We start from the raw sequence: 25,693 nt of genomic DNA on the forward strand, positions 1-25,693 counted from the left end.
TATATAACACACACATATGATAGAATGTTAGCCATAATAAAGGCATAATAAAGCCAAAATAAATAAACTGCCATTTGCTACAACATGGATGGAGCTAGAGAGTATTATCCTCGGCAAAATAAATCAGAGAAAGATAGATACTATATGATTTTACTCAAAAGTGGGATTCAAGAAACAAATGAACAAAGGGGGAAAAAAAGAGGCAAATCAAGAAACAGACTCTGAACTGCAGAGAACAAACTGACGGTTATCAGAAGGGAGGTGTGTGTGGGGATGGGCAAAATAGGGGTGGGGATTAAGAAGTGCACTTGTGATGAGCACAGGGTATTGTATCAAATGTTGAATCATGATATTGTACACCCAAAATGAATCTTGTACTGTATGTTAATGAACTGGAATTCAAATAAAAACTTAAAAAAATATTTACCAAAAATCTGATAGATTTAAGAACCACAAAAAGAAAGTTTAGACTAGTAGACAGTTTGTTCATTTAGTTTGATATACAGAGACTTGCACACTAATGATCAGGGCAGCTTTATTTGTAATAGCCCCCAAACTGAAAATCTGTAAGTCCATCAATAGATAAATGAATAAACAAACTGTGATATATTAAATACAATGGAATGCTACCCAGCAATAAAATGAATTACTGATTCAAGTAAAAATATGGACGAATATCATAATCAAAAAGAATAACTTTTATTCTATTCACTTTCAAAATACAGTGTAGACACTATGTTCTAAACAATGTGTTAGGTTCTGAAAAAGGTCAAATCAAAAACATTAACAGTATATAATGTGTGATGCCATTACACACAATTCTAGAATGTAGACTATAGAAATAGCAAGCAGACTGGTAATTGGGGACAAGGGGTAGAGGTGAGAGAGAGAGATTACAAAGGAACATGGTGAAACTTTTGAGGGTGAAGAACAGGTCCCATTCTCTGTGGTTTCACAGGTTATACATGTCAAAACCTATCAAACCTTACATATATTATCAAACACTTACATATATTCACTATACATCAATTATATTTCAATAAAACTGTTTTTAAAAGTCTCCTGATTTAAGGACCACCAAATTAAATTTTATTGTTTGTCGGTTTGTTTTTTTGGGCTTACCACTGATCATACATACTGTGATGATCATGGTCAACCTCAAGAGTTACAGTCAGAAACAGAGAAAGAAACAAACACCAACCAAAACAGCATCAAGAAAGACAGAACATTTGGAAGTATCCCCAAAGGAATACTTTCATTATGTGAAGTAGCTAAAAACTGAAGACATTTACCTCATATAACACGGGATGTAGGCTATCTTCTATCCTAAGAATACAATTTATTGCATCTTGTTCACACTGCTAAAAATAACTATCCCCCATGGTTAATGTGTGATTATAAAAGAGTTCAATTAAAACTATAAACATTGTTACATGGAAAATAGAGAAAAGCTGTTCTTTTACCTCAAACAGAATTTTTAAAATGGGTGCAACTGATGTAATAGGAGACATTACAATGAAACAGGATGGTTGAACACTGAGTTTTCGAATCATTTGTGGTAGGAACTCTCACACTAAATAGGCCCACATTTGCTTCAGGGAGCAAAGGGTAAAGTGTTTCAGGCCATTTCTGTACTGGTTAATCTTCCCTCCTAGCAACTGTGGAAAGGTATGGACTTAACTCACAAAATAGGACGAAAAGAAACGGATCTGAGGTTACTATCTCTTCCTCCATATTTATCATGACTGACCTGTCCTTGTGTACCTAAGTGTATGTCCCGGGTACCATCAAATTTAAAACCAAAAGTGAAGCAGGAGATTACTTTATTTCATTTTATTGATGAAATGAAGGCCTAAAGATATGAACAGCCAGTTAATGACACCAACCTAGGTTCGGCGAGGACTAAGAGGGATTAGGCCTAAAATTAAAGTCTGATGTAACCCTAAACTTGTAGCATTTCTAAACTTTAAGAAGTTATAGTCTTTAAAAAATAGGTTAGGATGGTAGAAGAAACATAATCACTAAAAAATGTTATTCTCTTGGATATTTAAGATAACCAGTTTTACTCAGCAACATTGGATAAATTGTATTTAATTTGGTATTATTATTGCCTCTTGTTTCATATAAACCTATGTCAATTATGAGGTTTTTAAAAACATTATGTTGGAATTTTTAAGAGCACAGTCACCCTTGGCCCGAACAAACTCTTTAAATCAGAAACTGAGAGTCCTTCCTACTCTAATAATACAGACCATTTCTCTTTGTAGGCTCGATGTCGGTCATGCTCCCTGTCCGACAAATTTAACTTGCAACTAAAACTAAAGCATTAAGTTTGCAGTGTAAATCAAAACAAACTGTTCAAAGTGAGAAAAATATTCCCTGTACCAAGATTTCAATGACTATATATCTAAAACAGAGTACTTTACCCCTCACCACCCCTGACACAAAATGAACAATTGTCCTAAAAGCAGACAGATTACACCTTAAAGCTGCTAATATATCACGATGGCAGTGTCTCAGGAATTATTTTGTTAGCCTGTTGGTCCTGCTGTTATGGATGGCTAGTGGGACACGACACTGGGGAGGAAAAGCCTCTGGGCTATTGGCTGACTGCATGCAAGTTCACTGAAGGACTCACCTCCTGGCTTTCAGTTATTTGCAGCCAATGCAAAGAGCTAAGATCAAGAATCGTTACTGCCTTCTGCCCATATTTTCTGCTCTTAAACTTACTCAAACTCCCAATTCCAGGAGTTGCATTCCTAAAGGTCCCTAAAAGAACAGAACACAGCTTACACTTCGTCATTTCTTGTTTTGAATTTTAAGTTGTCTGCAATGAATAATTTAGGTACCAACATTTCCTTTTCTATGTTGTTTTAATGCATTTCATCCTTTTAAGTCACCCTGTTTCATCCCTAACCCATTTAAAATATTTTTTAATCCTATCTTTGTTGTGACTTCACTGCTCTAATTCCTGAGTTCTGAATTCTACCTGTCTATTCCTGACGATTTTAATATTTATCTTACTCTGTCTTACTTTGTTTTCTTTTAAAAACTAATTTTCTTCTATTTTAGGCTTTTTACCTTCTTATTCCCTATAGCACCTAAAGCAATCCCTTTATTATTTTTCTCAATATTACCAATACATTTTCTTTCCTACAATTCTAATATTTAAACTTTATATTCTTCTTAATCAATTAACTGTTTTCTCATTTTTAAATTCTTGTCACAAATAGAAAAGAGTCAAGCTGCCCTGGGTTATAACATCAGGCAGGAATCCAGCCCCTGGACACCAGCTCCAATGACCCAGCACCGTGTTTCCAGGCAGCACATCTCTGGCACCTTCTCCCAACTCTGTAAGCCAGAGTTTTTAAAATTTTCAATGGACACAAGTATAATAAACATTACATGCATGATTCTTTTAAGCTATTAGCATATCTAAATCCATTTTGATTCAAAAGGAGTTTTCCTGCCCCAAAAAAGGGGTACGTTGAAATTGTATCATCAACATACCCTTCTCAGACTCCTAAAATATACTACTATTCATTCTTCAGTCTTATAAATAAAATTTAAAGTTCTGAGAGTAATTGAACTATTCATAAAAATGATAATGACAATAAGCTACTGATAACTAAGCTAATAAACACACAGGGAGATGTACATAGTTTGTTAAATAATTTTATTTTCCTAAATTTAGTTTCAAAAAAGTATTTTTTTTAAAAGGCCAGTTTAATTCAAGCTGGAATATTAACAGAGATGTGTCAGAAACAAGAATTCAGTAGCATTTTATGTCAAGTTGGCTTTTATATCTAATATATATAACTCTATTTTTATATAATTAATCCCTGAATTACTCAAGGAAAGCAAAGAGGGATAAAAGAATAGGTGAGCACAGAAGCAGAACAGATGGACAAGATATCTCTGCTTCTGGTTCTAAAAAAAGAAGAAAATCACACACAAAAAAACCCTATAATCTTCTAAGGGAAACAAATTTGGCAACTTATTGTCCTAAAGACATGAACAGAAGTATTTATTTCTAATTGACCTACTGATGAAAATTTGGTTTACATCCCATTTACGTGGTTACATTAACTTTGACCAGAAATTCTGTTAGGGAAATACCTAGCAAGTACAGTGTAGATACACAACTGAAATGTCAAATACACATGTAACAGAGTAACAAGAACATATACCTTAAGTGGTTCTGCTAGGTCTGAGAGCTGATTAATTTTCTGTTTAATTGTATCATACTTGTTTTCTGCTTCTATTTTGAGATTTTTAAGATGTTCCATATTTTCTTTTTGTTCTTCCATATTTTTCTCAACCATTTTCATTTTGATTTTATTTTCTTGAGCTTCATCTTCCTGGTTACATTTACAAAGCAAATGGAGTTAATTAAAATACTTAAATTATGAACTAGAAAAACAGTGCAAAATTCTGAGAGAAGAAACACTATAGGCTCCAGGCAATCTGATGAAAGACAAACACAAAGAAAGCCAGTGTATTTTCATACACTTAGTGGTCACTCAGGAAGAACAAGACAATGATTCAACAAAAAGACATCTGGGAGACAAGTTAAACTATACTGTGATTGAAAAGTCATAATCAAACAGAAGAACTTTTATTTTATCTAGTTACTCTTTCTTTCAAAACTCAGTGTATATATGTACCTAACTAGTGCCAGGCAATATGTTAGATGATGAGTAAACAAAAATAAACAAGACATACTTCATAACTTTAAGAAATCTAAGGAATTAAAGTGAAACAAAATAAACAGTGGAGAATGAGATTACTAATAGAAAACAAAGACAAATTCTCATTCAGGTAAAGTTCCATCAGTACCAGGACTTTATCGGTCTTGTTCACTGTAATATCCTCCAGCACTTAATATGGTACCTGGTGCAAAGTGGATACTTAATAAATACTCATTCATTTTAACCAGACCTCAATCTATCTAATCCACTGCTTACTGTAACTCAGGGAAGCTAAGCTGAATGTCATAAATAGTCCCCTGAAAAAAACAAGAGTAACAAACGTGTGATAAATTAAAATGAAAACCAATTTCTTGGGGGAAAAACTCCAATAATGCAGAGAACAACTACAATGGACTAAAAGATACTAATATTAATATTCATTAATTATGAAATATACTATGCTAGGCAGTTTGGTTTGAAAACACGTTTAGAAGCACACTGTTTAAGCTTCGACAGTAGAAGACAAAATCAATTACTATGCATGCAAGTTACATATACAAAATATTAAAGAACTTGAATGCAATAAGCCAGGTAGTTTCCACCTTATTTGCAAATAAAGACAGCGATCATAAAAAGGAGCCCCAATTAAAGGATTAAAAAAAGGCTGAGGATCGTAGATGTTAACCTAAATGACAGTTTTGTCCTTTAACATTTACATTTAAACTGAGGAAAAGAATCTTACCAACGTTGCAATATCTACAGACTGGTGTTCTTCTATATTCTCAAGCTCCCGAATTTCAGAAATACTTTCTGTTATTTTTACCTGGAAAAAAAGTATTTCAATTTTAGTAACATAAAATAAAATAAAGGGGTGCCTGGCTAACTCAATCAGTAGAGCATGTGACTCTTGATCTCAGGGTTGTGAGTTCATGCCCCTTGTTAGGTGTAGAGATTAGGTTCACTTTAAAAATAAATAAATTAAATAAATTAAATTAAACAAACAAACAAACAAATAAACGAACGAACAAATAAATAAATAAATAAATAAATAAATAAATAAATAAATAAATAAATAAAAAAAATCCCCAGAAAGGATTATATTAGTCCACAAAGCCCTTACTCTGCTTTTGTTACAGAGGGTACCGTAGCTAATGAAAGAAACACTTTAGGATTAAATGAACAAAAGGAAGGGGTGTAATAAAGTCTTTCATAGTCACCCTTATTGCTAATCCGCTCCCATTAAAAAAAGATGGAAGGACTCCATCTTAGCATTTAAAATGACAACGTTGAATTCAGTAAGAAAATCCTTTTCTGAAACACCCAGATTGAGGTTATGGCAAAATACTCTAATCTGGTGCTTCACAAGTATGACCCAAGCACCTCCTGGTGCTTCTGAGACTCTTTCAAGGAGTCATAAGGTCAAACTATTTTCATAAAAAAACTAAGATATTATGCACCCTTTATACTATTTAAAAAATATAAAAATTTCATTTTTCTCACTAAATATTTTTGGTTTTGGAAAAATATACCTATTTTCCATAAAAGTGTTATTTTCGTTAACACATGAGTTTTTTTTAAGCGAACCAACAAATATTCTTGAAGTTTATTTTAACTTTCAATAATTAGGTAAAACCCACATAAGGGAAAGCTCTTTTAAGACTATAAAGAGGCTTGAGGGAAAAAGTTTGAGAACTCCTCTAAAACTAAATGAATGGTAGGACCTTAAAAATAACTTGGAAGTGGATAAGAAAAAAAAAAAGACATATATATATATATATATATATATTTTTTACCTTTAACTCTCTATAATGTATTTGGCGCCTTCTAAGAAATTCTTCATTGTGCTTAATATCCTTTTCAAGGGCAGACAAATGTTGCTGAAGATTTAATATCTGGGCCTTCTTATTTTCAACTTCATTCTCCAAGTCACTGGATAGAGAGAAGAGGATAAGAAACACCTTTTGTATTTCCGAAATTTACAATTACTTAGGTCTTTATAAATATAGAAGAGCTTGTTTGTGATGACACACTTGTAAAATCCTATTCTGTTAAACCAGCTCTATATTCCTACTAAGTTATTAGTAACATGAAAATATAGCAATTTAAAAAGATATCTAAACTGGAATCTTATTTTACTCATTTCATTAAGACATATTTATGATTTCTATGTGGCAGGCATCATGCACAGTGATAGGTAGAGGTGGAAGCAGAATTAAGACATGAAGGAATCAAACAAAAAGGGGGAAAATCAGGAAATAGGTTGTAATGTTAAACTATGAACAGGACAGTATATAACCACAGAACCATGGGCACACAGGAGTGAGTCTTGGAGAAGTGACAACTGAACCGTATTTTCTAAAGATTTCCTCGGCTGGACCAACTATGGGACATGGAAAGACACATGCCGAAGCACAGAGAAGTGAAAAAAAGAAAGCTGACAGCTCAACAGGTACTGTCATTGGATAAATGCTCCAAATGTGCGGGAGTGAAAGGGGTGGAGAAGAGGACAATGAGAAGAGATGGAAGAAAAAGGAGATGCCAAAGCCATACAGGGTCTCTATGACAGCAGTCACTGTCTTGAGAAGTCACCTCTTCCCGCCTCCTGGACCCAAGCACCTGTCTCCTAGAGTTGTATGCCTGGTGGGAGAGAACTACCTTTGCAGTTAAAAGTTTGTCTCTGACTGACATTGTCTGCCGTATTTCAGTAAGATATATATTTTTCCACATTTTAACATCTCTGAAATCATATTCCAGTTCATGGTTCAATTAGCAGCATTTTTTCTTTTTAATAACAGAGCGGCTTAAATTTGATGAAATACTCTGTGCTACTTTGCCAGAATCCTCAAAATCAGAAAAAGACTCAATAAATGTTAGCTGAATAAATGATAAACATGAGGAAAGTAGGAAAATAACTGGTATTTCTGTTAAAAATGGAGCCAGATACAAAAACTTAAGATAGCCCAAGATTTAATAAGAAATATTTATCATACAAATATATACTTTTATTAACAAACAATTCCACTAAAAATAAAATATTTACCAAGTAAACAAACTTTGAAACCCAGAGCCGAAATCAAAAATAAGAAAATAAGCACAGACAATATTCTGTTAATACAATTTCCTGAATACTTAAAATAAACTTAAGCAATCAACATAATTTATATAAACAAAACTGCTAAATTGTACAACTTCCTTTTTGCATCACAGGATGAATTCTGTGACACACTTTCATATAGTGGTCCTCAGTTTTTAATGAATTATTACATGGAGCAAGAACCTTTGCCACCTAATCAAACAGGTGCAGTAGCTGAGCTGAGTGTTGTGTGCATCGCTTGCAGGGGATGAACAGAGGCCCCTGAGCTGCCTATCTACACACACCTCAGTCTCCAGCCCTGACTCTGCTGTGTTTGTCTCCAAAGCACGTGACCCAGTTAGTATTTATATATAGTCTCTCTCCCTCTTCTTAACCTAAGCTCCAGGATGAGAAATTTTTTGTACTTTATTTTGTGCTGTGCCTTGTGCCCAGATCAGGGCCTGGCCATTAAGTACTCATTCAGTACTTGTTTTAAAGAATAAATTTGAAAAACTCACTTTGGAAAATTACATTAAAAATGTTAGAGTATTTTGGCAATTCAAAAATCCACAGGTAAACTTTTTTTTATGATCTCGTATGTAAGCATTAACTACACCGGAATTATTCTGAGAGCCACCTTATACATTTGTCTTGCAGCTTATGTATACTTTCATCATGGGAAACCACACTGGGATAATCAAACCAAATCAGTACTTGTACTTAAGACCTAAAACCCTCTGCCTATTAAAAAGTCACTCTGTTCGTTATGAAATTATGAAATACACTATAATCTTTTCGCTTAAATTCTAGAGCCGTTTTTCATCATTAGAAATCTGTCAGTGCTGAGTTAAAGAGGGCAACCTTCATATACTCATAGTATGGGGGGAAATCGGGGAATCTTTCTAGTCATTTAGCCATCGCTGTTAAATGGTCAACTTATACAAAAATAAAATAATGTTAAATTATGTATTTTAATAACTATTAAAGCTCATTATTATACATATTACAAATATTAGTAATTGCTTAATATTATTTAAAATCAAACCATAAATTCTATATTAACATATCAATTATAGTCATTTGGAAGCAGCTATTAAGTAATTTAAAAATTTATATATCCTCTTACTTAGCATTTCCCTTATTAAGAATTTAAGCTATGCACACACTTTCAAAAATATGCCAAGATCCACGTGTGTTCTCCCTGCAGCATGATATAAGAGGAAATGGCAAACACTCCTATGTCCATCAACAGCGAACTGGCTAAGCAGCGTACTGGTACAGCCATACTGAGAGGTAGTTCTAAATGTCCTGATATGGTATGACTGCCAAGATATAACACTGACAGAAAAAAAGCAAGATGTAGAAACCATATACATAACTTATACATAGCACAGTATGGATGAACTTTATACCTAAATAGAAGAAACCAGGCACAAAATGTTGCACAGTATATTTTCATTTATATGAAATATCCAGAATAGTCTAATCCATAAACAGATTAATGGTTTCCAGGAGTTGGGAATTGTGGAAGTAAAGATTAATGGGTATAGGTTTTCTTTTTAATGTGATAAAAAATGTTCAGGAATTAGCCAACCTTGATGGCTGCACAAGCCTGTGAATGTAATAAAAATCTCTAAATTGTATGCTTTAAAATAGAGTGAATTTTTATAGTATGTGAATTATATCTCAATTTAAAAAGTCACTATATATGGTACAAAGATGTAAACTGTTCTGGAAACATATACAAGAAACTGCTAAACTATTTACTTCTGAAAGAGAGGTAAGAACAGTTTCACTCTGTATACTTTTCTACACTGAACTTTCTCACCATATGCATTATATATTCCCTTTATTAATTGCTTTTTAAAAAGTCAACAAGGACAATGGAGAAACACAATTATAAACTACTTTTGTTTCCCAATTTGTACTCTTCTATATTTAAAAAATACTAGTGAATTTTTCTAAACTTCCCAGTATCAAGCAACTATCACACTGGTTCAGGTCAAAAGAGATGACACAAAAGTCATCTAAATATCATTAGAACCTAGTATATCCTCTGTTTTTAAAAATTTTTTTGAAGAAAATCCAGGAATTTTATTTCCTCCACTGCCTTCATCATCTCCTTCCTACATTCTTTCAGACTTGACTTTTTTAGCTATTAGCCTTTCTCTCTTTTGAGGTGTTGTTTACATACAATATTATATTAGTCTCAGGTGTACAACACAGTGATTCAAAATGTATATACATTATGAAGTGACCACCAAAATAAATCTAGCAGCTGTCACCAAAGTTGTTAAAATATTAGTATTATTTATTGTTAATGATATTCCCTATGCTGTACATTACACTTCTATGACTTACTTATTTTCCAACTGGAAGTCTATACCTTTTAATCTCCTTCCCCCTTTTCAGCCATCTCCTCATCCCTCTCCCCTCTGGAGAGAGACTGTTTAACCACCAGATTGTTCTCCATATTTATGTGTTGGTTTCTGTTTGTTTTGTTCTTTAGATTGCACATATAAATGAAATCATACAGTATGTCTTTCTCTGACTTACTCAAATTAACATAATACCCAGAACTTGGTATACTTACAATCAATAAAGTTTATCAATGTGGGAAACCTTTAAAAAAAAAAAAAACCACTGTTCGTCTGGGTCTTAAAACAAAAGATATGTACCCTACGCATTAATACAAATACTATTAGCCAAAAAATGAAGCTAAGTATCAACTTGAAACCTTTATCACTAAAATGTTAGAATCAGAGATTACAATTTGCTGCTGAGGTATACTTACAATCTTTTCCTAAAGTGCCTTACTTCCTTTTTTTTTTTTTTTTTTTAAGACTTAGGACACAAATACCCTATCAAAGAGACTCAGTGACAAATGTGGGGTTGGTTAGTGCCAGGCCACCAAGTTGCTGGTCATCCAATTTTTCTCTGTTGCTAAGTAAGAAGTTTTACCAAACTTTCTGACTGATATCCATTATGGCTATTTTTCTTTATGCTGCTTGTCATAGTCACACAAAAATGACTAAGATTATTCGAAAGCAAGAGATTTCAACAAAACTCTCATTTCCCCTACACCTGCAAGTCATTTAGAATACTTTCACTTTTACTCACTTTTCTTAGGTGTTTATTTTACATAAGTTCTAAGTCCTTCTACTGAAGGCCTTGCAGGTCACTAATTTAGTTCCAACCTATCAATTTGCTAACTGAATTAGTTTTGTTAGAAAATCATGGTTTTTTTGGTACCAAAAATATTTTCTGCCATGTTTATGAATTTCATTAAATACACTTACTAGTTTTTGTTCAACTTTTCACTTTGTCTCCTTTGGCAGCTCTATTGTTCTAGATATGTGTTCTAATTGTGCCAAATGACCTTCTTAGAACAGTGCAACTCAAAATACAGTCAGAGACACAATACAGAACTTGAGCCAGAATGTAAACCAGCACACCTAAACTCTCACTGAGCAGAGTCAGAGCTAAATGACAGGACAGTGGTATAGCTGATGTATATTCTGAATTCAGCTATCTCCCTGCAAATCAGCTGGTCAAGGGAACACACTTCGTGCTCTTAGCAAATACGGTCGTCAAAGTAATGATGGAAAACAACCATCAACCCAGAATTCTACATCCAACTAAATGATCTTTTAAGCCTGAACAGATCACTCACAATCCTTCACTGAAATAACTACTAATGGAATAATATGAAGGGAACCAAACCCTACAAAAAGCAGTAGGAATGCCAAAATAACACTATACTGACACTAACCTTATCTCAGAATCCACATCTTTGCTTAGGAATTTAGGTCTTGTATTTTCAGATGAATAGTAACGTCCTGCAAAGACTTGGTCACCATCAGCAGTAAAAGCTTCTCTACAATTCTTGGGTGGCTTTTGAGATTGCATTACTGCACGAGCTACAGAATTATTCTGAAAAATAAGGGGAAAAAATAGATTTTTGAAGTTATGCCATAGCATTTCTGATACACAACTTCAGAATGTTACCTATCATTATTTTAAGATTCAAGTATTTTTTATTTAAACATTTATTTAAACATAAGTAAAATAATTCCAGAAAGTTAAATAAGAGTTTCAAAATCAACTCTCAAGATGCAAAGAATTAAAACTATTGACAGTCTTTAGGACAGAGTAAGCAATGCTTTATGAGAAATTGATTTAAGTTCTAATATTACTATCCATTAAAATTAAAAATTTTAGTACATTTTTAGTACATTAATTAGTACATTAAGTACATTTCCACATGAAAATATTTACTTTAGGCCAGAGTTCATACAAATCTTACTTTTTCTAAATAACTTTTACAGCCTGAAAAAAAAAAAAGATGTCAGTGAACAGCAAATTGTAATAAAAGATTAATATGCTGAATCATGTGAGGAAAGCCTGGAAATAAGCCCTAGAAGAAGTTAAAAGGGCATGAGGCTTAATGGAGGCCTATCTATCTTCTGGGGACAGGCAAGAGTTCTTCATTATTTTCTTTCAAGTATCCTTCTAACATGTAAGTGAGCAAAGCCCACAAATAATTACAATATGACCTTGCAACAACTGTATATACATTTAAATTACTGATACGATTACTTCTGCCTTACCATTAATGAGAAAAACAAACTCTACATTTGTTTTGATTAGATTTGTTTTGAATTTCCTGTTCCTTCACAGTAAATTTGTGCCAATGAACATCTAATCCAAGAATACACAGATGAAGAGTAAATACTGATCTTTTTACAATACTTTCAAAGTTTTTTTTTTTTTTTTAAAGATTTTATTTATTTATTCATGAGAGACACAGAGAGAGAGGCAGAGACACAGGCAGAGGGAGAAGCAGGCTCCATGCAGGGAGCCCGATGCGGGACTTGATCCCAGGTCTCCAGGATCACACCCCAGGCCGCAGGCGGCACCAAACCGCTGCGCCACCGGGGCTGCCCACTTTCAAAGTTTTGATAAAAGAACTCATAAAATATTGAGCATTTGTTTAAAAACAAAATAATAATACACATATAAAATGGTAAATAAAAAATGAATTTGGTAGCCAATCCATAAACAAAAAGAATAAACAACAAAATAGAATAAGAATAAACAACAAAAAAATTATAGCATCATTCACCAAAATAGTATGTATTTGTGAAACATTTACTGAGGAATAGCCAAAAGTATAAAGTTCCCCTAGGCAGAAAATGCGTAAACCAACCAGCTCTCTATTATTCTATGGTTTCCTATGAGGTAAAAGTACAGTAGTAAAACATATTAATAACTCTATAATACAGAATGGGAATAGGAATTTATATAACCAATCCAGTTCTGAAAATTTAAAAGTAATATAAAATTCAGCAAGCATCTTATCTTACTTTGATCAGAAGCACTGTCTCTATGCTTCTCATGTCAATCAGGCTGTTTGCAACTACTGCATTATCTATTTCTAAAGCTGTCAGGACTGTTGGAAACTCTGGATGATAAGCAGCTCTAGGAAACAAAAATATACAAGTATTAATTTATCAAACTTTAATTTTATACATATATCTTTTTAATGTGTGACTGGATAAGACAATGGAAAATATAACATTTGAAAACATCTGTTAATAGGTTTAAAGAACAAACATTTATATTAAGTGCTAGATACTCTAAGAATATTATGAATAACATTAGCCCATTTAATCCTCATAATAACCATGGGATTGATAATATTATTCTCTAATTTAAAGGAGTTTGTTCTTAAGATGGAGGAGGCAAAACACTGACCTAGGATGTTTCAAAAGGAGAGAAGTCAACGTAGTAGGAAAGTTTAAGGTTCAGGAGAGAGTTGAAACAATTAAAAATAACAGTTCAACAAATCAGTTGGCAAGAAAGCATACAATTCAGAGACTACATAGAATAATAACAACTTTAGAGAAAAAGAGCATCTCTTCTGCTGAGCAGGATAGGATGTGCAGATGTAGACACAGTTATGGGTAGCCAGCACACTGAGCAGCTTCAGCAGCCTGTACTTCAAGGGGAATAAAGCCATCTTTATAGGAAAGGAAACACTTCCTAGTATTTCCTGGGGAGCTATACACTTTTCCAGGCTCCTCTTTTGAGTTTGTCTAACTAATGTGAGCTTAATATACCTGATTCATTTTAATATTCCAATGGTGTTTTATTCTTCCTTTCTACATTAAAGTAACACGCCCAATTTTAAAATTTTAGCGTTTGAACTGCAATATGTACTGATAAAGTTCTTCACAAAAAAGTCACTCCTCCAAAATGTCTGTAGACAGCTGAAGTTGAGAGAGTATTAAATGTACCCAACTTATGAATATTCTGTCAACACCTAAAAGTAACATCCAACTTCTTCTACTTGAAGTCCACCAACTTGAACTTCAGCCTAATACCAAACTGCTCTGAAAGGCAAACATGGAGTTTGTAATGCCCTGAAGCTACTCCATTAACCTTGAACTTCCCACGAGTTACAGCTAGAGCCTTCCCAGCTGACCATGCCTTATTAAAACTGCTAACTGCATCCAGCAGATCTATGGAGGCTTGCAGGCCTCACTTTCTTTGCCTCCAGCCTAGGCCTCATGGTCAATCAATGAACTACTTTCCAAGCAGCATTTTTTTCAGTTGATTCCCTCTTCTTCTATAATATCTACCCATTCTAAAAAATTCTAATGTAGTATTAACCCAACAGTATACATTCTCTACCTATTAAAAAGCCAAAAATCCTGTGGTCACCACGAGCGTTTGAATCCTGAGTGGATGTTGGTTCAGTTTCCTCTCTCACTCTCCCAAACCTACCTAACTCCTGAGGCCCTCTTTCACAGCACACTGATTCACCTATTTCAAAGAAGTGACATCATGCTGCACAAATGGAGCTCGCTCTGCACCCTGTCACAGGAGGAGATACATTGCTGGGAGCCTGCAAATACAATCACTGGGAAACACAGTGTGCCAGTAGGGCAGTGCCAGGCATTCCTATTCATGGGAGTCCACACACAAATCATGGAGCAGTCCCAACAGCTGTTCAGGACCCCTGTTCCTGGTTCCCAAAGGACAGCGCTGGTATAGGAGGATATTCCCTCACAGAAGTCAATCTCTCATAGCAATATCCCAGGGATAGTTTCCAAGGCCCCTGTAGGGAAACGCCTAATTGCAAGTCACCATATTGGCATTCTACCAAGCACTCAAGTTCTCTCACTCTAGATGCAACTAGCCTGACAGGGGTCATTTTTTACCATAACCATTGTTGTCTGGTAGCACAACTGAAATTTCACTTTTGTCAGGATTTAGAAATCAGGAATCAAAGTTAGAAACTAATGTAAGGCCAAATTTTCATGCACACTGGGAAAACCGTTTACCTCTAACTCCCAAATACTTATTTCTAACCTAAAAGCTCAAAGTTGACAATTCTACAATAGGACTTATCCAATATTGACAAATCCACTTTTACCGCACTTTTTCTAAACCAATTACTAGCACAACAGCTCAGTAGTCACTTGAGCCAGAGACCTAGTGGTTATCCTCAATTCTTTCATTCTCTTACATTTAATTAACAAGTTTTATTGATTTCTTCCTAAATAATGGTTTTATTATTTTTTAAAGGCTTAAGTATTTATTGGAGAGAGAAAAAGCACATACTTACGCACAACCACAATGAGAGGGGCAGAAAGGGAGAGAGAGAATCCTAAGCAGAATTCCTGCTAAGAGAGGAACTCAACACAGGGCTTGATCTCACAACCCTGAGATCATAACTTGAGCTGAAACCAAGAGTCAGATGCACAACCAGCTGAGCCACCCAGGCACCCCTAAATACTGTTTTTAATCTGCCCTTGTTATCTATAATGCAAACACTATTTTTCGCGGAATAATTTATGTCATGGCTCTATGCATTTTGCACATAGAATTCTATTTGCTTAAAAGGCAGTTAACCCGTCATTTGACAAATTCATCAGGTCTGAAGAATGATCACTTCTCCTCTTTTCTCTAATTTCTTCGCTAACCTACCAACATATAATTACTCTCTCATCTGAGCTACATATGCATTCTGTGATCCAATTTTACCAAAGCTGACAAAGAATGAAAGAGAAAATATGTATTATATTTGGAAGTAAAGTGATTAGCCAGTCAGCAGTTATCAAAGAGGCTGGTTTAAGTACGGTGCCCTTGAGAAAATTTTTTAGGGTCATCAAAGAAAATGACCACAGCTCTTTATGGAATCTGCAAAGCACCTTAAGAGTTGAACTGTTAAGTACTCAGTGCCAAAGCTCTTCTTTAGTATCCCTACCCCCACATTCCCCTTAATTTGCTGTGGTCTGTATCACTTTCCTTAGTATAATTTCCATGCCCCACCACATCTCTTCCACTGTACTGGCTCCCACCACAGACCTCATGTAAGGAGCTCAAGGGCAGGGAACATGTCTTAATTAGCTATGTATCTCCAGTACCTAGACTGAAGTTAAAGAAGTGGCTTGATGAAATTTCATAAATCAGTACTATAGATTTAGTTAACATAAAAATGTCTTAATTCTTTCTTATCTTGGACATGATTAAGCAAAACCAGAAATGGCATTTAGCTACTGATGCCTCACCTGTGTCTTACGTCATACATCTCATTCTGAAACTCAGAAACTATTATCTGTGGCCGTGAGGTCCCTCGTGAATAAAACCTTTCCATCAGTGCCTGGAGAACTCTTTCATCGGCATGGTTATGGCAACAATAGGCCTGCAGAAGTCCTTTCAAGCAAGATTCGATAGCCAAAGCAAGTTCAGGGTCGCGAAGATGAATGCAAGCTCCTAAAAGTGAGAGAAAATTGTGAAAAGGCCCATAAATATTTTGAAATATTAATGTAAATATCTTTTTATAATAGTTTATAAATGACGTCCAAAATATTTTCATATAAAGAAGCTTACATGACATTACAGATCTTATGTTAACTAAATGTGAGATCCCCACATATCCATTGGATACACTGGGGAGAAAACCCATCAAGTCCTGTGAAAAGAACTGCCTCACTCACTCCAGTGTAAATGAACAGATGTTTTTCTATATAAGTGTATATTATTCCAGGCTCTGAATGGCATTTTGAAAAGGAAACCAAACTGTTTATAGATTCTTTATTATTTTCTGTAAAACTGATTAATACTGAAATTTTAGAAACAGAGAGAAAATGCCTCATCTGTGGAAATGGATCCTGGTATAGAGGTCTGTAGCATTTACATGAAGAGACCTTACTGTAACACTTAACATCGTGTATAATGCTGTACTTACACAGTAATACCTTGCTTTAGCAACAATACATATTTCTATTAACAGCATCATTTTCACTTAATGATATTACAGAATTAGAGATAACTTCTCAGGAGAATTCAACAAATATTTTTTTTAATCTCATATATATATATGGATAATTCAATAAACCCAGGTTTTCCACTTGAAAAGGACTTTTTTTTTTAAGGTTTTATTTATTTATTCATGAGAGTAGAGACATAGAGAGGCAGAGACATAAGCTTCCTTCAGGGAGACCAATGTGGAACTTGATCCCGGGATCACGCCCTGAGCCTAAGGCAGACACTCAACCAATGAGTCACCCAGGTGTCCCTGAAAAGGACTTAAAAACAATGTTGTCCTACCTTAATAGAAACTAAGAAAAGATATTTTATAAAGGTGACACAAAACTCAGGTGGTGAGGGTTCTTCTGACTGTACTACTATGTCACTGGATTTTCCAACTAATCAATTATTTCCAACTAATTAATATTCAAATTAGCTCATTTATTTATTCATTCATTTAGGGAAAAAAATCAGATTATTCAACCCTATAGATACCTTTTTTCCCCTAAGTTCTCTTGCTTTTGGTTACTTTATGCTTTAAAAATAAAGGGAAATTATAAAGTGATTTTTATCATTATTTCTTAAAATATAGATAATTAAAATCCACATATAATTATGCACCTCTTACATAGATTCAGAAGATCCTTTCCTGAAAATAAAACATTATTTTTAATGTTTCCTATATCCTGAGCAAATGGTGACAAATACCTAAAGGACCCACAGGTTTACAGGTAAAATGCCCACGCTTGTAGGCATCATCTATTGCTTCAAGAAGGGCTGGAACATGAGGGCCAAATCTTTTTAGTCGATCAGTTTTACTATCTTTCAATTCTTTCAGTTGCCTCTGATTATAGCTCAGTGTATGCTTCACATCTAATTCTTCCCTCCTAAAAAAAAAAAAAGCAGAAAAACAGAAGAGATATGTGATACTGTTATACAGAAATATCCAGCCTTTCCCTCTAACACCTGCATGCCAGTGAATGACTCGGCTAACTAAAGACGAAATTGAAAATGACTGTGTTACTAGAGAAAAAGTCTCAAGTCCTCAAAACTTAGCACGAAAATAATGATGCCACAGGGATGAGGACTAGAAATCTCAGAAATTGTCCAGCTCTACAAGTGTTAGAAAACTCTGAGAAAGGTAATTTTAAATATTTTACTCAATACAAGAAACAGCAACCACAACAAAACATATTGTCTCTCTTCATATAAAGACCAAACCACATGATTTTCAAATCATTGAAAAAAATCATTCTAAGGTCGTTGAAACTTACTTAATTCTGATCCGTTCTTCGTTGTCCTTTTCTATGGCTTGCTGAAACTGCTCAATCTCTTGATTGATTGAGCTTTCTTGATCCTGCAAGGCCTTTACTCTCTCTTTTAACCAAGATATTTTTTTTTGCCTTTCCAATCGTTCAGGTTCCAAAGATTGATCGGTACTAATAGTAAATAACCCAAAGTAGAAAATGTTACGTGGAAAATTGAACATTTAAAAAATACAAAGCAATGTGATAAAATTCCTTTAGAAACAATATGGAAAATACTCCACTTCACTGAGTTCACTGTATTAAAATGAGGTAATCATGAACATGGTCAAGTAACCATCTTACCTTTTCTTTAGTTCTTCAATTCTTTTGCAAAGCTGCTCATCATCTTTCATTAATGCTTTATACTCATTTAGAGAACGATTATATAAAACCTAACAAAAAAATCAGACACACTTTGGTAAGATAATATATATATATATCCCATTCAAATCCACTTTTGCCAAATCTTCAAATCAGAAGATTTTGCTAAATATATGCAAAAGTATTTTTTTTAAATAAAGTACTTAAACAGCCATATGAAACCATTACATTTTTTGAAGTCTGAAAGCACAGATTTCTACCGAATCACAAAACCTCTACTTTTAAAAGTAAATGGACAGTATCTTATATTTGATCTGAAGTATTTAATATTCCAGGTTGGAAAAATTTCTCTCACCTCAGCTTCATTATAGACCTTTTTCTTAGCAGTAACATCTGTTCTCAATGCCATACATTCTGGTGCTCGTGCATTTGTCTCTTGACTTATCTTTTCCAGTTTATCTTGAATATCTTTGTATTTTTTTTCTGCTTCATTAAGTCTAACCTTTAAGAAAATAACATTGTTAGAGTGGATTTTACTTTTCTTCAATAAACAGGAAAAAAAATTTAAATTATAATACAGCAAATAGCAAACTTAGTTTCACTCAGACTAAATAATCTCAAGACATTAGGGAGGCAAACATAATTATATAAAATACTAAAATATAATTTTTAATTCCACATTTAGTTATCCAACAAACATGCTATCTTCTGGGGATATAAAGATAGAGTAACAATGGTCGGCAAGTAACACAATTAAAGGGAGACAGACACAATTTAACAGCAGAACAGATTGCTTAAATTGATTATACGGTTTGGTTACAATAATGCTTAAACTTGCTATGTCTATTTATAATCATGGAAGCACAGAGAAAGAACCCAGAGGTCTGCCAGAACAAGTCAATGCTTTCAAAGCAGCAGCAGCATTTGAACAGAGACTAGAAAGATTAATCCAAATGTACCAAGAGAAAAGCTGGGGAAAGGTGTTAGAGGCAGATGGGAAATCCTGTAGAAAGTCAATAATAACACTACTTTTGAAAATGAAAATACTTGGAGCTTAAATTGAGAGTGTAGTGGTGGGAGCTGAGCCGGAAGTGTGGAAGAGCCAGAATTCCCTGAAAATCATCTTACAACTTAACCCTCCAGATTACAGAGAGAAAAGACATGACCAAATCTGTACATCAAATCACTTTGGAAGCACATACAGGGTGGAGGGAAAATTAAACAATTGGAGTGTAAAGAGCTAACATTCCGGAGCGAAATGAATTTGAAACCAAAATGGGGAACTGACAATAGGAATGGATTAGGAGACTAATATGAGAACTATCAGGATCAGGGATCAGCAAACTTTTTCCAGAAAGAGAGAGTGTAGTAGACACTATTTCTTCACATTCCTTCCACTTAATAGTCATTCTATAATCTATCACCACGCAAAATACGTGAATGGTTAAAATCTATCACCATGTCAAAATACATGACATGGTAGGAAGGATACAAATAAAAAATAAGATAGTTCTTACCCTCCAGAAGTTAACCATTTACTATATAGAGTGCCCAAATACTTAAGAGGGGCAAAGGCGTGCAGAACTAAAGAATCACCCTGCCTCAAAATCCTCCTTTTCCCATTTGAAAAAAAGTGAACATTTATTACTCAAAATGGATTCCATTTTTATTATTTTTTTTAATTTAAAAAACAATATTTTATTTTGAAGTAATCTCTACACCAAACATGGGACTCAAATTTACAACCCCAAGATCAAGAGTCATATTCTCTACTAACTGAGCCAGCCAGGGGCCCCTGGATTCCATTTTTAGGTTGGAGTTCAAGTAGAAAAGTAACTTGCGTCTTCCTCTATGACAAGCTAAGAAATGAGAATGGGGAAAAAAATTCCAGAATATTCTCACAGAAATGAAAATCTGAAGTGAGAAAAGGTGGGTGGGGTTGAACTTCCATTTACCACCTGAAGAGGTAGTAAGAAATTTGGCCTATTTCTGTTATTTTTACATATTTATCTCCTACTTTTAATAGATTAATAACATAAAACTTTTTTTAAAAGGTTTTATTTATTTATTCATGAGACACACAGAGAGAGAGAGGCAGAGACATAGGCAGAGGGAAGAAGCAGACTCCCTGCAGGGAGCCTGATGTGGACTCGATCCCAGGACCCCGGGATCATGCCCTGAGCCGAAGGCAGATGCTCATCCGCTGAGCCACCTAGGCATCCCAATAACATAATACTTAAAGGGGAAAAAAATATCTGCTTAATTTGAAAAAGAAAGGTGGGGAAGATTACATTCTATACTATAAATTAAGCCTGGGGCCCCAAAGCACTTGAATAGAACAGAATACTAAGAGGCATATTAGCCACACTGAATAGCTGGGGCTCCTATAAAAATGAAAAAGCTAAGAGTTTAGCTCTGTCATACCTCTGGCATGACAAAATGCAAGGACTTATGCATTGTGGGCTATATACCCTTGTGAAATACTGAAAAAAAAAAAAAACTCAAGTTCAAATTTTAAATTGGCGAATTATATGGTGTATGAATTCTATTTCAATAAAGCCATTAAAAAAAGAATGAAAAGGTGAGTATAAACAGTGGATCTGCAATATGATAAAAAGGTCAATGTGGACACCACTAACAGAAAATTACTGCTTTTATTTACCATTCAGCCAACTTCTACCTTTAGGCCCCAGTGGAAGACTCTTGAATCTTATATAAATAAATAACATAGTTTCCACCTAGGCTCTTGGATTGAAATTAACCTTAACAGACCTAACAACTTGTTCCATACCTGTTCCACCAACACAAAATCTTCTGATGGTTCTGGGCCCTAAAACTTCCCCAGTTCCCTGGAAATTCTAGGCATTGTGCTCAGTTTTGAAGTGTCATACTTCATGGTACTCAGCTGACTATTATCATAGCACCTCAAGACTTTTTATCTTGACACTCCTAATGAACACAAGAGCAGAAGCTTCATGTTGTAGCATCTCTAGTTGGTAAGGAAGTACCACTGTCCACATGCATGAGTTTAAAGTGTTATATCACTGGGCTCAATTGGCTGATCACATACGAACACAACACTCTTTAAAAGAGAGTTGCCAGGGAGCCTGGGTGGCTCAGTCGGTTGAATGTCTGATTCTTGATTTTGGCTCAGTTCACAATCTTGGGGTTGTGAGATCGAGCCCTGCTTTGGATTCAATGCTGAATGAGGAAGTCTGCTTAAGATGTTCACTCCCCCTCTCTCTTTGCCCCTCCCACTGCCTGTTATGCTCTCTGTAATCCCCCACCCCTCCTGGATAAATAAATAAAATCTTTAAAAAAAATAATAAAATCAAAAAGAATTGCCACGATAGTACTTGAAGAAAAATTTATGTCAGTTCATTTGAGTAATAAATTCAAACACAAATATATAAGTTGAAACTGCTACTTTTGTAGGTCTTTTAAAATAGTCTAATATCAGTAATCTCATGATTTAACTTACTAAATCTGTATTTTAAAAAATTACCTGCTGTTCTTCCGTCTTCCTGTCAAGTCTAGCAGCACGATCTTCCCCAATTTTGATATTATCTCTAATAGCGTTCAACTGTTTTTCAATTTCATTGACCTACAAAGAAATTATACAGTAAATCATGTGTAAGAGTAACTGTAACCAAATATTTTCTACATATTAAAAGCATAAGTGAATAGGTCATAAAGTAAAAATTACCACTGCCCAAGCCATTTCATGTTTCAAGTATTCTAAATTAGTTTTCATTGTACTTAAACCGGCAATACTTTGAAAACGTTCTTCTTTCTCCAAACACTGGCGTTTCAGTTCAGTAAGTCGCTTAAAAAAAGAAAAAAGGATATATTTCTTATTAACATTGAAAAGACACACATTTTACAAATGTATTTCTTTTGAATGCACTATCTTAACAAGTAGTTATAAAGATATGCAAGGAAATGACTTAAGGTGAAAATAAAAATATTTGGTTCTTTGGTATACTTTTACTAAGTGAATTATTTTCTTAATTTCTGTATTATAAAAATGGCCAAAAACTCTTCAAATGAAGATCAAAGGTTTGATCTTAAAAGATCTTAAAACCTTAAACTTTAAAAGGTTTAAGATCTCACAAGTATAGACAAATCATAAAACTTAGTTTCCCATTTCTCTGGACTCCATATCTAATAGACTAGTTATGTTCTTTTGGGCAAAGTATACCCAGTACTCATTCCAAAGATAATGGAAGACACAGAAGAAATTTATTTCTAAAAGCCCAATAAGTTTTTAATTTAATTTAAAAAAATTAAAAAAATATATATATATATAAGTAGGCTCCACACCCAGTGTGGAGCCCAACACAAGGTCCAAACTCACAACCCTGAGACCAAGACTGAGCCGAGGTTAAGACCCAACTGACTGAGTCAGGTAACCTAAGTTAGAATTTTTAAAATCTAAGTTCTCCCTTAATAATAAATCAGGAGTGTCTGGGTGACTCAGTCGCTTAAGCTTCTACTTCTCAATTTTGGCTGAGATCAAGAGATCAAGCATTGGCCTCCCTTCCCCCTTACCACATATCAAGCTCAGTGATGGGTGTGGAGCCTGCTTAAGATTCTCTCACTTCCTCTGCCCCTCCCTCACTCGCTTGCTCACACCAGCAGACTCTCTCTCAAAAAATTAAAATAATAAAATCATTCAACAAGTATCAAATATAACGACATTAGAATAGCCTCTAAAGTGCCTCTACGTTTGAGATTCTGTACACCTGGGTAGATGGCCTCTCGCCCTCACTCGTGCTTACCATCTTCAAGGAGGCCTCATACTGTAGATCTAATGCATCCCTACCAGTCACTTTCCCATTCTCCAGGATTATTTCAATCCATTATCATTCTCTTCAAGCCTCATACATCCCCACCACCCTAATCCCTCACTCATTCTCCTTCCCTCCTCCTTCAGGGAATTTAGTGGCCAGCAGGGGACACTTTCTCCAACTTCCAACGACCTCACTTACAAATCTGAAAAAGGAGGAGGTAGCTTCCTGACACTGAAGTCCAGCCCCCATCCCCTACCCACAGATTTTGGATCTGACCACCAGGTTCTGCCTTCTCAGGAAGTCTGAATTAATTCATTTTTCATCCCTATCTTTCATCTTTGTTTCCACTTGGCCCTCTCCACTGGAGTCTCCACGACTCCCTTCCATTATCACGTTTAAATCTTCACTTCTCTTTCCCGTTCACAAATAAAACTGCCACTACCCAACCTTGGGTACCTCCTCCTCCTCTTTCCCTCTAAGTTTCCTTAAAGTTCTCTCTCTCTCTCTTTTCCATTTCCTCACATTTTCAGCTCCACAAATCTGATTTCCATTTTCACTACTCCTGAAACTTGTCTTGCCACAGGCCTCTATGCTGATTATGCCAGTAAATACAGGGACTATTTGTCAAACCCTCTGGCGCCTGCCACTCAGAATATCACAGTTGTGACTACTGCCTTCTCACATTCTCTTCTCTTGGCCTCTATGGTTTCTGTGAACATTTTTCATGGTTCAGGCCTGGACTTTCCTCTCCTCTTTAAGCAATTTAAGTCATTCCCACAGCTTATACACCAACAACACATTGATGAATCCCAAATTTGTACTGAAGCCAGACTTCTGCATTCCTCACTTCTATATTCAATTGGTTGTTTTATAAGAACCTCAAAACCAATGTGTTCAAAGTGAAATTCATCACTTTCAAAAGAAGAAAAAAAGAAAAGAAAGACTGGCTCCCTCGTCCCAAGACTCCTATCTTCAGAAACTCAGTCTATTGCTCAGGTCAATGATCTGGAAGTCATTTGGTCACCCTTGTTATCTGTCTCAACTTCACCCCTCCCTGTCCCACTTAACACCTGCTCGAATCATTTCAAAACTCTTTTCTCCACTACTACTGCTAACTTATGCTATCATCATTTCTGGACGATTGTTAACACTTTCTTTATTGATCTTTCTATGTTAGTTCTTCCCTTACAGCAATTCACTCTCTTCCACAGCAGAGTAATCTACAAATCATCCACTTTCATGTGTTCAACTGCTCTTAGGTTTATAAGGTCCTCTACGTTCTGGCCTCTTCTTTCTGACTCTTGTGCTCTTCACTCTATCCAATCCGGAATTCTTTCAACTTTCTGAGAGCACCATATACTCTCTTGCCCAAGATGCTGCGATTCTTATTCCTAGGAACAACACCCTTCTTTACTCTCCCCATCCCTTGCCTGGCATCATTCATCCTCAGTTCTTACTTTAAACGTCATCCTTAGAACATATAAATCCTTCCCATGTCTCGGCTTCCCAGCGCTGACACCCTCTTAGGTGCTTTTTGCACAAATCTAGTCATGAGTCCTTTAGCAGTGCCCACCATACTCTGACCCCAGAACCCTGCTACGTATTTGCTGTCATATGGCCATGGACAAAAGCACAATGCCAGGAGGCACACACTGGAACTTGGTATTTATTGACTGAACACCTTCTAGTTTCTATCTAACCTTCACATACTACTTCCTACAGATTTAACTATTCAAATTCAGAGTTTATTTTGAGAATATAGGACATTTAATTAATTAGGAAAAAAACCTCTTATTATGTGCATATTATACAAAAGGAACTTTTACATATAGGGAAGTGCTTCTTAAACTTCATAATCAAAATATATTTAATAGTTAATAATAAAGTATACCATGGAGAAAGTGGGTATTTAACCTCTAGCTGTCCGAAGCAAACAAGTTTCTTCAAGATCCTGAGACACTATTTTTAAGATAATAAATGTAACATATACTATTACATTTTTTGAATATGCAAATATTTCCTTTTCCCAATAACACTGATATTCCAAGATTAATTCTATGGTTTATAGTGCCTCCCCATATCCACATTTTCTGAGTTTGAAGGGATACTGTGGGGAATAAAAATAAATACACTCATCTTTGCTGTTTGAGTTTTCACACAACCATAGACCTAACTTTAAATATTCAA

At 34.9% G+C, this 25,693-nt stretch overlaps 1 protein-coding gene across 1 annotated transcript in view; it reads right to left on the bottom strand.

Moving 5' to 3' along the window:
* SMC6 (structural maintenance of chromosomes 6) overlaps nucleotides 1-25,693 on the bottom strand; it is a 73,051-nt gene that overhangs the window by 20,345 nt on the left and 27,013 nt on the right. Inside the window, exons 9-20 of the mRNA XM_055327347.1 lie at nucleotides 22,420-22,539; nucleotides 22,219-22,317; nucleotides 19,069-19,215; nucleotides 18,696-18,784; nucleotides 18,360-18,524; nucleotides 17,794-17,972; nucleotides 16,344-16,548; nucleotides 13,131-13,245; nucleotides 11,537-11,697; nucleotides 6,485-6,620; nucleotides 5,434-5,514; nucleotides 4,191-4,361 (exon numbers count right to left, since the gene is read on the bottom strand). Of these exons, the coding sequence (XP_055183322.1) occupies nucleotides 4,191-4,361; nucleotides 5,434-5,514; nucleotides 6,485-6,620; nucleotides 11,537-11,697; nucleotides 13,131-13,245; nucleotides 16,344-16,548; nucleotides 17,794-17,972; nucleotides 18,360-18,524; nucleotides 18,696-18,784; nucleotides 19,069-19,215; nucleotides 22,219-22,317; nucleotides 22,420-22,539 (1,668 nt within the window). The remainder of the gene's footprint in view (nucleotides 1-4,190; nucleotides 4,362-5,433; nucleotides 5,515-6,484; nucleotides 6,621-11,536; nucleotides 11,698-13,130; nucleotides 13,246-16,343; nucleotides 16,549-17,793; nucleotides 17,973-18,359; nucleotides 18,525-18,695; nucleotides 18,785-19,068; nucleotides 19,216-22,218; nucleotides 22,318-22,419; nucleotides 22,540-25,693) is intronic.

This window comes from Nyctereutes procyonoides, unplaced genomic scaffold (genome assembly GCF_905146905.1).
Source record: "Nyctereutes procyonoides isolate TBG_1078 unplaced genomic scaffold, NYPRO_anot_genome, whole genome shotgun sequence".
Taxonomy (NCBI): Eukaryota; Metazoa; Chordata; class Mammalia; order Carnivora; family Canidae; genus Nyctereutes; species Nyctereutes procyonoides.